The following is an 11,627-nucleotide window of genomic DNA, read 5'->3' as shown; positions in this document are numbered from 1 at the left end:
GGGTCTCCCTTTGTGCCCCCTCCATGCCAAGGAGGTCGGGGGTGCTCCAGAGGTACCCCCAGTGCCCACCCCGGGGTCTCACTTCGTGCCCCACTCCATGCCAAGGGGGTCGGGGTGCTCCAGGGGCACCCCCAGTGCCCACCCCGGGGTCTCCCTTTGTGCCCCCTCCATGCCAAGGGGGTAGGGGTGCTCCAGAGGTACCCCCAGCGCCCACCCCGGGGTCTCCCTTCGTGCCCCACTCCATGCCAAGGGGGTCGGGGTGCTCCAGGGGCACCCCCAGTGCCCACCCCGGGGTCTCCCTTTGTGCCCCCTCCATGCCACGGGGGTCGGGGTGCTCCAGAGGTACCCCCAGCGCCCACCCCGGGGTCTCCCTTTGTGCCCCACTCCGTGCCAAGGAGGTCGGGGGTGCTCCAGGGGCACCCCCAGTGCCCACCCCGGGGTCTCCCTTTGTGCCCCACTCCGTGCCAAGGAGGTCGGGGGTGCTCCAGGGGCACCCCCAGTGCCCACCCCGGGGTCTCCCTTTGTGCCCCCTTCATGCCACGGGGGTCGGGGTGCTCCAGGGGCACCCCCAGCGCCCACCCCGGGGTCTCCCTTTGTGCCCCCTTCATGCCACGGGGGTCGGGGTGCTCCAGAGGTACCCCCAGTGCCCACCCCGGGGTCTCCCTTTGTGCCCCCTCCATGCCAAGGGGGTCGGGGTGCTCCAGGGGCACCCCCAGCGCCCACCCCGGGGTCTCACTTCATCCCTGTGAGGTTCGGGGTGCTCTCCCTTCATCCCATTGGGGTCGGGGGTCTCTCCCTTCACCCCTTTTTCATCCCACTGGGGTCAGGGGGGCTCTCCACCCCTCTCCATCCTATTTCGGTTCAAGGGTGCTCTCCCTTCATTCCCCCCCATCCCATTTGGGTCAGGGTGCTCTCCCTTCACCCCACCCCCAACCCACTGGGGTCAGGGGGGGGCTCTCCCTTCACCCCCTTTTCATCCCAGTGAGGTTCGGGGTGCTCTCCCTTCATCCCATTGGGGTCAGGGGGGCTCTCCCCTCACCTCTTTCCATCCCATTGGGCTCAGGGGGGCTGTCCCTTCATTCCCCCCATCCCTTTGGGGTCAGGGGTGCTGTCCCTTCACCCCTTTTTCATCCCATTGGAGTCAGGGGGGTTCTCCCTCCATCCCATCGAGGTCAGGGGGGCTCTCCCTTCACCCCCCTCCATCCTATTGGGGTTCAGGGGTGCTGTCCCTTCATTCCCCCCCATCTCATTGGGGTCAGGGTGTTCTCCTTTCACCCCCTTTTCGGGGCCAGGGCTGCTCTTCCTTCATTCCCCATCCCATTGGAGTCAGGGGGCAATGGGCACGGGGCAATTAATTAACAGTGGGCAATGGGCACTGGACAATTAATTAACACCGGGTAATAGGCACGGGGCAATTAATTTACACCGGGCAATGAGCACGGGGCAAAGGGCACTGGACCATGACCAAGAGGCGATCGCCACCATGCGACGACCCCGCGCACAATCCCCACCACCTAATTAACCCCTCCTAATTAACTCTGCGCCACGCTCCTGCGCGGCCCCTTTAAGACCAAATCCCGCCCTACGTGAGTGGCAGGCGGCTCAACCAATCACCAGCGAGCTGCGCCGGCGGCATGACCAATAGGCGGCGAGCAGGGGGGCGGGGCCGGCGCGGCGGAGCCCCGGCTCGGTGAGTGCACGGCGCATGCGCGGGGCCGGGGCGGGGGGCGGGGGTCCCGGAGCGCTCCCGCGACCCCCGGAGCCCCCCGCGACCCCCGGAGGCCCCCGAGCTCCCCCGGCCCTCCCCGCATCCCCCTGGCGCTTCCCGCAGCCCCGCCATCCCCCTGATGCTCCTTGCAGCCTCCCCTATCCTGAAGCCCCCCGACTCTTTCTGTACCCCACCCCTCAGTGCAGCCCCCCGACTCTTTCTGAGCCCCCCCACCCTTCCTGAATCCCCCCGACTCTTTCTGAGCCCCCCCACCCTCAGTGCAGCCCCCCGACTCTTTCTGAGCCCCCCCACCCTCAGTGCAGCCCCCCGACTCTTTCTGAGCCCCCCCACCCTTCCTGAAGCCCCCCGACTCTTTCTGAGCCCCCCCACCCTCAGTGCAGCCCCCCGACTCTTTCTGAGCCCCCCCACCCTCAGTGCAGCCCCCCGACTCTTTCTGAGCCCCCCCACCCTCAGTGCAGCCCCCCGACTCTTTCTGAGCCCCCCCACCCTTCCTGCAGCCCCCCGACTCTTTCTGAGCCCCCCCACCCTTCCTGAATCCCCCCGACTCTTTCTGAGCCCCCCCACCCTTCCTTGCAGCCCCCCGACTCTTTCTGAGCCCCCCCACCCTCAGTGCAGCCCCCCGACTCTTTCTGAGCCCCCCCACCCATCCTGAAGCCCCCTGACTCTTTCTGAGCCCCCCCACCCTTCCTGCAGCCCCCCGACTCTTTCTGAGCCCCCCCACCCTCAGTGCAGCCCCCCGACTCTTTCTGAGCCCCCCCACCCTTCCTGCAGCCCCCCGACTCTTTCTGAGCCCCCCCACCCTTCCTGAAGCCCCCCGACTCTTTCTGAGCCCCCCCACCCTCAGTGCAGCCCCCCGGCTCTTTCTGAGCCCCCCCACCCTCAGTGCAGCCCCCCGACTCTTTCTGAGCCCCCCCACCCTTCCTGAAGCCCCCCGACTCTTTCTGAGCCCCCCCACCCTCAGTGCAGCCCCCCGACTCTTTCTGAGCCCCCCCACCCTTCCTGAAGCCCCCCGACTCTTTCTGAGCCCCCCCACCCATCCTGAAGCCCCCCGACTCTTTCTGAGCCCCCCCACCCATCCTGAAGCCCCCTGACTCTTGCTGCAGCCCCCCCAAAACCGTGCCCGCATTGCAGACCCCCAAATCTTTCCTGCAGCCCCCCCAAATCTTCAGTGCAGCCCCCCCCAAACCTTTCCTGCACCCCAAATCCTCACGGCACCCTGCAGCCCAGCTCGCCCCTGAGCCCCCCATTCCCCCCGAGCCCCCCGAAACCCCCGAGCCCCCCGAAACCCCTGAGCCCCCCATTCCCCCCGAGCCCCCCGAAACCCCCGAACCCCCCATTCCCCCCGAGCCCCCCGTGCCCTCCCAGTGCCCCCCGGCCCTTCCCCCCCAGTGTCCCCCAGTTCCCCCCAGTGCCCCCAGTCCGTCCGGCCGGCCGTGCCCCCCCAGTGCCCCCCAGTTCCCCCCAGTGCCCCCCAGTTCCCCCCAGTTCCCCCCCAGTGCCCCCCAGTCGGGCCGGCCCCTCTCATACCGCAGCCCCCCGGGGCTCCCCCAATCCTGCCCTTCCCCCCCAGTGCCCCCCAAAACCCAGCCAGCCCTTCCCTCCCCTCGCCCCCCCGGGGGTCCCCCGCTCCGGCCGCCCCTTCCCCCTCTGCGCCCCCCGGGCATCGCCCGCGCCGCCGAGCTCTTCCCTGGCTGCGCCGCGCCCCGGCCGAGCAGCCCCCTCCCCATTTACACCTCCCAGTCCAGCAGCCCCCTCCCCATTTACACCATTTACACCTCCCAGTCCAGCGGCCCCCTCCCCATTTACACCAGTTACACCTCCCAGTCCAGCCGCCCCCTCCCCATTTACACCAGTTACACCTCCCAGTCCAGCAGCCCCCTCCCCATTTACACCAGTTACACCTCCCAGTCCAGCCGCCCCCTCCCCATTTACACCTCCCAGTCCAGCCGCCCTCTCCCCATTTACACCCCCATTTACAGCCCCCAGCCCATCCCCCAGTCCAGCAGCCCCCTCCCCATTTACACTCCCATTCACACCCCCCAGCTCAGCAGCCCCCTCCCCATTTACACCTCCCAGTCCAGCAGCCCCCTCCCCATTTACAACCCCATTAAAACCCCTCAGTCCAGCAGCCCCCTCCCCATTTACACCCCCATTAAAACCCCTCAGTCCAGCAGCCCCCTCCCCATTTACACAATTTACACCTCCCAGTCCAGCCGCCCCCTCCCCATTTACACCTCCCAGTCCAGCCGCCCCCTCCCCATTTACAGCCCCATTTACACCCCCATTTACAGCCCCCCATCCATCCCCCATCCCAGCAGCCCCCTCCCCATTTACACCCCCATTTTCACCCCCCAGCCCACCCCCCAGTCCAGCCGTCCCCTCCCCATTTACAGCCCCCAGCACATCCCCCAGTCCAGCAGCCCCCTCCCCATTTCCAGCCCCATTTCCACACCCCAGCCCACCCCCCAGTCCAGCCGCCCCCTCCCCATTTACACCCCTATTTACACCCCCATTTACACCTCCATTTACACCCCCCAGCACATCCCCCAGTCCAGCAGCCCCCTCCCCATTTACCCCCGCCAGCCCCGCAGCCCCCTCCCCATTCACACCCCCATTTCCATCTCCCAGCCCCGCAGCCCCCTCCCCATTTACACCCCTATTTACCCCCCCCAGTCCAGCAGCCCCCTCCCCATTCCCACCCCCCAGCCCATCCCCCAGTCCAGCCGCCCCCTCCCCTCCCCCGGCACCCCCCTGCCCCCCTCCCGGTGCCCCCCACAACAGCCGGACCCCCTTTCTCCGCACGCCCTGCAGCCCCCCGCCCGCCGCCGCTCTCCGTGCCCCCTCCCGCTCGTCGGGGGGGTCCCCTCGGCACCCCAAGACCCCTGAGCCGGCCCCGCGGGACCCCCGCGGGACCCCCGCGCCCATGGGGGACGCGCCGCCGCCGGAGCTGGAGGCGGTGCTGGGGGGGGGCTCCTGGCCGGTGGGCACGGATTTCGAGGGGTGCCCCGCGCCCCCCGCGCCCGTCCGCCTGGGCAGGGACGTCTGCTACGTGGTGCTGGCCGTGCTCTTCAACCAGGAGGTGAGGAACCCCGCTGGCCCCGCTGCCCCCCGGTGCCCCCCCGTTGCTTCCCGGTGCCCCCCGCTGCCCCCCGGTGCTCCCCGGTGCTCCTCGGTGCTCCCCGGTGCCACCCGGTGCCACCCGGTGCCTCTCGGTGCCATCCGGTGCTCCCCGTTACTTCCCGGTGCTGCCCAGTGCTCCCCGGTGCTCCCCGGTGCCTCTCGGTGCCACCCGGTGCCACCCGGGGCTTCCCGGTGCTCCCCGGTGCCACCCGGTGCCACCCGGTGCTTCCCGGTGCTCCCCGGTGCTTCCCGGTGCTGCCCAGTGCTCCCCGGTGCTCTCTGGTGCCACCCGGTGCCTCTCGGTGCCACCCGGTGCCACCCGGTGCCCCCCCGGTGCCACCCGGTGCTCCCCGGTGCCACCCGGTGCCACCCGGTGCTTCCCGGTGCTTCCCGGTGCCACCCGGTGTCCCCCGGTGCCACCCGGTGCCTCTCGGTGCCCCCGGTGCCCCCCGGTGCCCCCCGGTGCCACCCGGTGCCACCCGGTGCCCCCCGGTGCCCCCCGGTGCTTCCCGGTGTCCCCCGGTGCCCCCCGGTGCCACCCGGTGCTCCCCGGTACTTCCCGGTGCTGCCCAGTGCTCCCCGGTGCTCCCCGGTGTCCCCCGGTGCCCCCCGGTGCCACCCGGTGCTTCCCGGTGCTCCCCGGTGCTCTCTGGTGCCACCCGGTGCTCCCCGGTGCTCCCCGGTGCCACCCGGTGCTCCCCGGTGCTCCCCGGTGCTCCCCGGTGCCACCCAGTGCCACCCGGTGCTCCCCGGTGCTCCCCGGTGCCCCCCGGTGCCCCCCAGTGCCCCCCAGTGCTCCCAGTAGCCCCGGTACAGCCCCGGTAGCCCCGGTACAGTCCCGTTAGCCCCGGTACAGTCCCGTTAGCCCCGGTACAGTCCCGTTAGCCCGGGTACAGCCCCGTTAGCCCCGGTACAGTCCTGTTAACCCCGGTACAGTCCCGCTACAGCCCCGGTAGCTGCAATAGCCCCAGTACAGCCCCGTTAGACTGGTACAGCCCCGGTACAGCCCCGGTAGCCCGGGTACAATCCCGTTAGCCCGGGTCCAGTCCCATTAGCCTGGGTACAGCCCCGGTAGCCCGGGTACAATCCCGTTAGCCCGGGTCCAGTCCCATTAGCCTGGGTACAGTCCCGGTAGCCCGGGTACAATCCCGTTAGCCCGGGTCCAGTCCCATTAGCCTGGGTACAGTCCCGGTAGCCTGGTACAGCCCCGGTACAGCCCCGGTACAGCCCCGGGAGCCCCAGTACAGCCCCATTAGCCCGGTACAGCCCCGGTCAGCCCCATTACAGCCCCGGTACAGCCCCGTTAGCCCGGTACAGCCCCGGTCAGCCCCAGTACAGCCCCGGTACAGCCCTGTTAGCTCGGTACAGCCCCGTTAGCTGCAATAGCCCCGGTCCAGCCCCGTTAGCCCGGTCCAGCCCCGGTACAGCCCCGTTAGCTGCAATAGCCCCGGTCCAGCCCCGTTAGCCCGGTCCAGCCCCGGTCCAGCCCCGGTAGCTGCAATAGCCCCGGTCCAGCCCCGGTCCAGCCCAGTGCCGCCCGCAGGACGCCGTGCTGCTGGTGCAGGAGGCCAAGGCCGGCTGCCGCGGCCGCTGGTACCTGCAATAGCCCCGGTACAGCCCTGTTAGCCCGGTACAGCCCCGGTACAGCCCCGTTAGCCCGGTCCAGCCCCGGTAGCCCGGTCCAGCCCCGGTAGCACCGGTGCTGCCCGCAGGACGCCGTGCTGCTGGTGCAGGAGGCCAAGGCCGGCTGCCGTGGCCGCTGGTACCTGCAATAGCCCCGGTACAGCCCCGTTAGCCCGGTCCAGCCCCGGTACAGCCCCGTTAGCCCGGTACAGCCCCGTTAGCCCGGTCCAGCCCCGGTCCAGCCCCGTTAGCCCGGTACAGCCCCAGTACAGCCCCGGTACAGACCCGTTAGCCCGGTACAGCCCCGGTCAGCCCCGGTACAGCCCCGGTCCAGCCCCGGTAGCTGCAATAGCCCCGGTCCAGCCCCGGTACAGCCCGGTGCCGCCCGCAGGACGCCGTGCTGCTGGTGCAGGAGGCCAAGGCCGGCTGCCGTGGCCGCTGGTACCTGCAATAGCCCCAGTACATCCCCGTTAGCCCGGTACATCCCCGTTAGCCCGGTACAGCCCCGTTAGCCCGGTACAGCCCGGTGCCGCCCGCAGGACGCCGTGCTGCTGGTGCAGGAGGCCAAGGCCGGCTGCCGTGGCCGCTGGTACCTGCCCGCGGGCCGCGTGGAGCCCGGCGAGCCGCTGGCGGCCGCGCTGCGCCGGGAGGTGCGGGAGGAGTCGGGGCTGCTCTGCGAGCCCCTGACGCTGCTGGCGCTGGAGGAGCGCGGCCCCGCCTGGATCCGCTTCGCCTTCCTGGCACGGGCCACGGGTGGGTGCCGGGCTCGGGGGGTCGGGGGGTCGGGGGGCTCGGGGGGAATGGCCACGGGGTGGGAGATGGCATCTCCGGGGTGGGTGTCATTGTCCTCAGCTGGCCCTGGGGTGGGTGTCCCTGTCCCCAGCTGGCCCCGGGGTGGGTGTCCCTGTCCCCTGCCAGTCCCGGGGTGGGTGTCTCTGTCCCCAACTTGCCACGGGATGGGAAATGGCATCTCTGGGGTGGGTGTCCCTGTCCCCTGACAGCCCCGGGGTGGGTGTCCCTGTCCCCAACTTGCCACGGGATGGGAAATGGCATCTCCGGGGTGGGTGTCCCTGTCCCCTGCCAGTCCCAGGATGGGAAATGACATCTCTGGGGTGGGTGTCCCTGTCCCCTGCCAGCCCCGGGGTGGGTGTCTCTGTCCCCAACTTGCCACGGGATGGGAAATGGCATCTCTGGGGTGGGTGTCCCTGTCCCCTGCCAGCCCCGGGGTGGGTGTCCCTGTGTCCCCTGCCACTCCCAGGATGGGTGTCCCTGTCCCCTGCCAGTCCTGGGATGGGTGTCCCTGTCCCCTGCCAGCCCCAGGTTGGGTATCCGTGTCCCCTGCCAGCCCCGGGGTGGGTGTCCCTGTCCCCTGCCAGCCTCAGGATGGATATCTGTGTCCCCTGCCACTCCCAGGATGGATGTCCCTGTCCCCAGACAGCCCCGGGGTGGGTGTCCCTGTCCCCTGCCAGCCCTGGGATGGGTATCCGTGTCCCCACCCCACCGTGCCCAGCCCAGTGTCCCCTGCCACCTTTGTGCCAGCTCTCTGGTGTCCCCCGCAAACCCCGTGATGGATTTTAGCACCTTGGTGCCAGGCCATCGCTGTCCCCTGCCACCACCCCCAGTCCCCAGCAGTGTCCCCTGTCAGGCCACCTTGGGGTTCTCAGTGTCTCAGTGTCCCCTCCAGGCCACCTCGAGGGTCTCAGTGTCCCCTCCAGGCCACCTCGGGGGTCTCAGTGTCCCCTGTCAGGCCACCTCGGGGGTCTCAGTGTCTCAGTGTCCCCTCCAGGCCACCTTGGGGGTCTCAGTGTCCACTCCAGTGTCCCCTCTCAGGCCATTTTGGGGGTCTCAGTGTCCCCTCTCAGGCCACCTCAGGGCTCTCCGTGTCCCCTCTCAGGCCACCTCGGGAGTCCCAATGCCCCACCAGTGTCCCCTCTCAGGCCACCTTGGGGGTCTCAGTGTCTCAGTGTCCCCTCCAGGCCACCTCAGGGCTCTCTGTGTTCCCTCTCAGGCCATTTTGGGGCTCTCCGTGTCCCCTCTCAGGCCATTTTGGGGCTCTCAGTGTTCCCTCTCAGGCCATTTTGGGGCTCTCAGTGTCCCCTCTCAGGCCATTTTGGGGGTCTCAGTGTCTCAGTGTCCCCTCTCAGGCCACCTCAGGGCTCTCAGTGTCCCCTCTCAGGCCATTTTGGGGGTCTCAGTGTCCCCTCTCAGGCCATTTTGGGGCTCTCAGTGTCCCCTCTCAGGCCACCTTGGGGTTCTCAGTGTCCCCTCTCAGGCCATTTTGGGGCTCTCAGTGTCCCCTCTCAGGCCACCTCAGGGCTCTCTGTGTTCCCTCTCAGGCCATTTTGGGGGTCTCAGTGTCCCTTCTCAGGCCATTTTGGGGCTCTCAGTGTCCCCTCTCAGGCCATTTTGGGGCTCTCAGTGTCTCCTCTCAGGCCATTTTGGGGGTCTCAGTGTCCCCTCTCAGGCCACCTCGGGAGTCCCAATGCCCCACCAGTGTCCCCTCTCAGGCCATTTTGGGGCTCTCAGTGTCTCCTCTCAGGCCATTTTGGGGGTCTCAGTGTCCCCTCTCAGGCCATTTTGGGGCTCTCAGTGTCCCCTCTCAGGCCACCTCAGGGCTCTCAGTGTCCCCTCTCAGGCCATTTTGGGGGTCTCAGTGTCTCAGTGTCCCCTCCAGGCCACCTCAGGGCTCTCCGTGTTCCCTCTCAGGCCATTTTGGGGCTCTCAGTGTCCCCTCTCAGGTCATTTTGGGGGTCTCAGTGTCCCCTCTCAGGCCACTTCAGGCATCTTGCTGTCCCCTCTCAGGCCACCTCGGGGATCTCAGTGTCCACTCCAGTGACCCCTCTCAGGCCATTTTGGGGGTCTCAGTGTCCCGTCTCAGGCCATTTTGGGGGTCTCAGTGTCCCGTCTCAGGCCACCTCAGGGCTCTCAGTGTCCCCTCTCAGGCCACCTCGGGGCTCTCCGTGTCCCGTCTCAGGCCATTTTGGGGCTCTCAGTGTCCCTTCTCAGGCCATTTTGGGGGTCTCAGTGTCCCCTCTCAGGCCATTTTGGGGCTCTCAGTGTCTCAGTGTCCCGTCTCAGGGCACCTCAGGGCTCTCAGTGTCCCCTCTCAGGCCATTTTGGGGCTCTCAGTGTCCCCTCTCAGGCCATTTTGGGGGTTTCAGTGTCCCCTCCAGGCCACCTCGGGGGTCTCAGTGTCCCCTCCAGGCCACCTCAGGGCTCTCAGTGTCCTCTCTCAGGCCACCTCGGGTACCCAATGCCCCGCCCGTGTCCCCCCCATTCCCTTCCCGCTGTGCCCCCCGCTCCGTGCCCGCTCCGTGCCCTCAGGTGGGACCCTGAAGACCCTGGCGGAGGCGGACGCCGAGTCCCTTCAAGCCGCCTGGTGTCGCGGGGACCCTCGCTCGCTGCCGCTGCGCTCCGCGGACATCCTGCCGCTGCTGGAGCTGGCCGCCCGCTACCGCCGCAGCCCCCCGCACCCCGCCACGCTGCCGCGGGACCTGCCCTGCCCCGCGCTCTGCCTGCGCCTCCTGCTGCCCTTCACCAACGCCGCCGGCGACCTCTGGCTCCTGCTGGCCACCGGCGGCACCCCGCACCTGCCCGTGGTGGCCTGCGGCACGTCCCCGTCCGAGCGGCGTGCGGGGCTGCGCCCGCCGCTGCTGCGGCTGCTGCGGGACCGCCTGGCCTGGGAGCCGCAGCCCGCGGCTCTGGGGCTGCTGGGGCTGCAGCACCGGCCCGGTGGCTCCGGGGATACCGACGGTATCTGCTTCAACGTGCTGCTGAGCGTGGAGCCGGGCGCCGGGCGGGAGCGGCCGCCCGAGCCCCGCCACCCCGCACTGCGCTGGTGGCCCGTGCGGGACGAAGCGCTGCGGGAGCGCGTCCTGCGGAGGCTGCGGGGCGCCGTGCCCGTCCGGAGTTAGCGCAGGGGAGGGTGGGGTTGGGAATTGGGGGGACCCCGGGGTGCTGCGGGGCTGGGGGTGCGGGGAGCAGAAATAAAATCAGCCCCGGGGCTCCTGCGGGGCGCCGTGCCCGTCCGCAGCTAGCGCCCGGGAGGGTGGGGTTGGGAATTGGGGGGACCCCGGGGTGCTGCGGGGCTGGGGTGTAGTTTGGGGGTGTTTGGAGCAGAAATAAAATCAGCCCCGGGGCTCCTGCGGGGCGCCGTGCCTGTCCGGAGTTAGTGCACGGGAGGGTGGGCTTGGGAATTGGGGGGGACCCCGGGGGTGCTGCGGGGCTGGGGGTGTTTGGAGCAGAAATAAAATCAGCCCTGCGGGTCCTGCGGAGGCTGCGGGGCGCCGTGCCTGTCCGCAGCTAGCGCACGGGACGGTGGGGTTGGGAATTGGAGGGACCCCGGGGTGCTGCGGGGCTGGGGTGTGGTTTGGAGGTGCGGGGAGCAGAAATAAAATCAGTCCTGCGGAGGCTGCGGGGTGCCGTGCCCGTCCGGAGTTAGTGCACGGGAGGGTGGGGTTGGGAATTGAGGGACCCGGGGGTGCTGCGGGGCTGGGGGTGCGGGGAGCAGAAATAAAATCAGCCCCGGGGCTCCTGCGAGGCGCCGTGCCCGTCCGGAGTTAGCGCACGGGACGGTGGGGTTGGGAATTGGGGGGATCCGGGGGTGCTGCGGGGCTGGGGGTGCGGGGAGCAGAAATAAAATCAGTCCTGCGGGTCCTGCGGGGCGCCGTGCCCGTCCGGAGTTAGTGCACGGGAGGGTGGGGTTGGGAATTGGGGGGACCCCGGGGTGCTGCGGGGCTGGGGTGTGGTTTGGGGGTGTTTAGAGCAGAAATAAAATCAGCCCCGGGGCTCCTGCGGGGCGCCGTGCCCGTTCGGAGTTAGTGCACGGGAGGGTGGGGTTGGGAATTGGGGGGGACCCGGGGGTGCTGCGGGGCTGGAGGTGTTTGGAGCAGAAATAAAATCAGTCCTGCGGAGGCTGCGGGGCGCCGTGCTCATCCGGAGTTAGTGCACGGGACGGTGGGGTTGGGAATTGGGGGGACCCGGGGGTGCTGCGGGGCTGGGGGTGCGGGGAGCAGAAATAAAATCAGTCCTGCGGGTCCTGCGGGGCGCCGTGCCCGTCCGGAGTTAGTGCACGGGAGGGTGGGGTTGGGAATTGGGGGGACCCCGGGGTGCTGCGGGGCTGGGGGTGATTTGTGGGTGTTTGGAGCAGAAATAA

General features: G+C 69.1%; 1 protein-coding gene across 1 annotated transcript; it reads left to right on the top strand.

The window, feature by feature from the left end:
• Positions 1-4,523: 4,523 nt before the first annotated feature.
• NUDT18 (nudix hydrolase 18) lies at positions 4,524-10,884 on the top strand. Its single transcript, XM_085559163.1, has 3 exons — positions 4,524-4,808; positions 7,012-7,225; positions 9,797-10,884. The coding sequence occupies exons 1-3, from the start codon at positions 4,653-4,655 to the stop codon at positions 10,384-10,386; spliced, it is 960 nt and encodes a 319-aa protein (XP_085415289.1). The 5' UTR covers positions 4,524-4,652; the 3' UTR covers positions 10,387-10,884.
• The last annotated feature ends 743 nt before the right edge of the window (positions 10,885-11,627 follow it).

The sequence above is a fragment of the Lonchura striata genome, chromosome 22, assembly GCF_050655825.1.
Source record: "Lonchura striata isolate lonStrDom1 chromosome 22, ASM5065582v1, whole genome shotgun sequence".
Lineage (NCBI taxonomy): Eukaryota > Metazoa > Chordata > Aves > Passeriformes > Estrildidae > Lonchura > Lonchura striata.
This window is presented reverse-complemented; position numbering and strand designations above follow the sequence as displayed.

Bases quoted from the DNA above. Each gene is read 5' to 3' on its own strand.
- NUDT18 (XM_085559163.1), top strand. From the start codon at position 4,653: ATGGGGGACGCGCCGCCGCCGGAGCTGGAGGCGGTGCTGGGGGGGGGC. The intron at 4,809-7,011 runs GTGAGGAACCCC...TGCCGCCCGCAG, and splicing joins CCGTGCTCTTCAACCAGGAG to GACGCCGTGCTGCTGGTGCA. The intron at 7,226-9,796 runs GTGGGTGCCGGG...CCGTGCCCTCAG, and splicing joins CTTCCTGGCACGGGCCACGG to GTGGGACCCTGAAGACCCTG.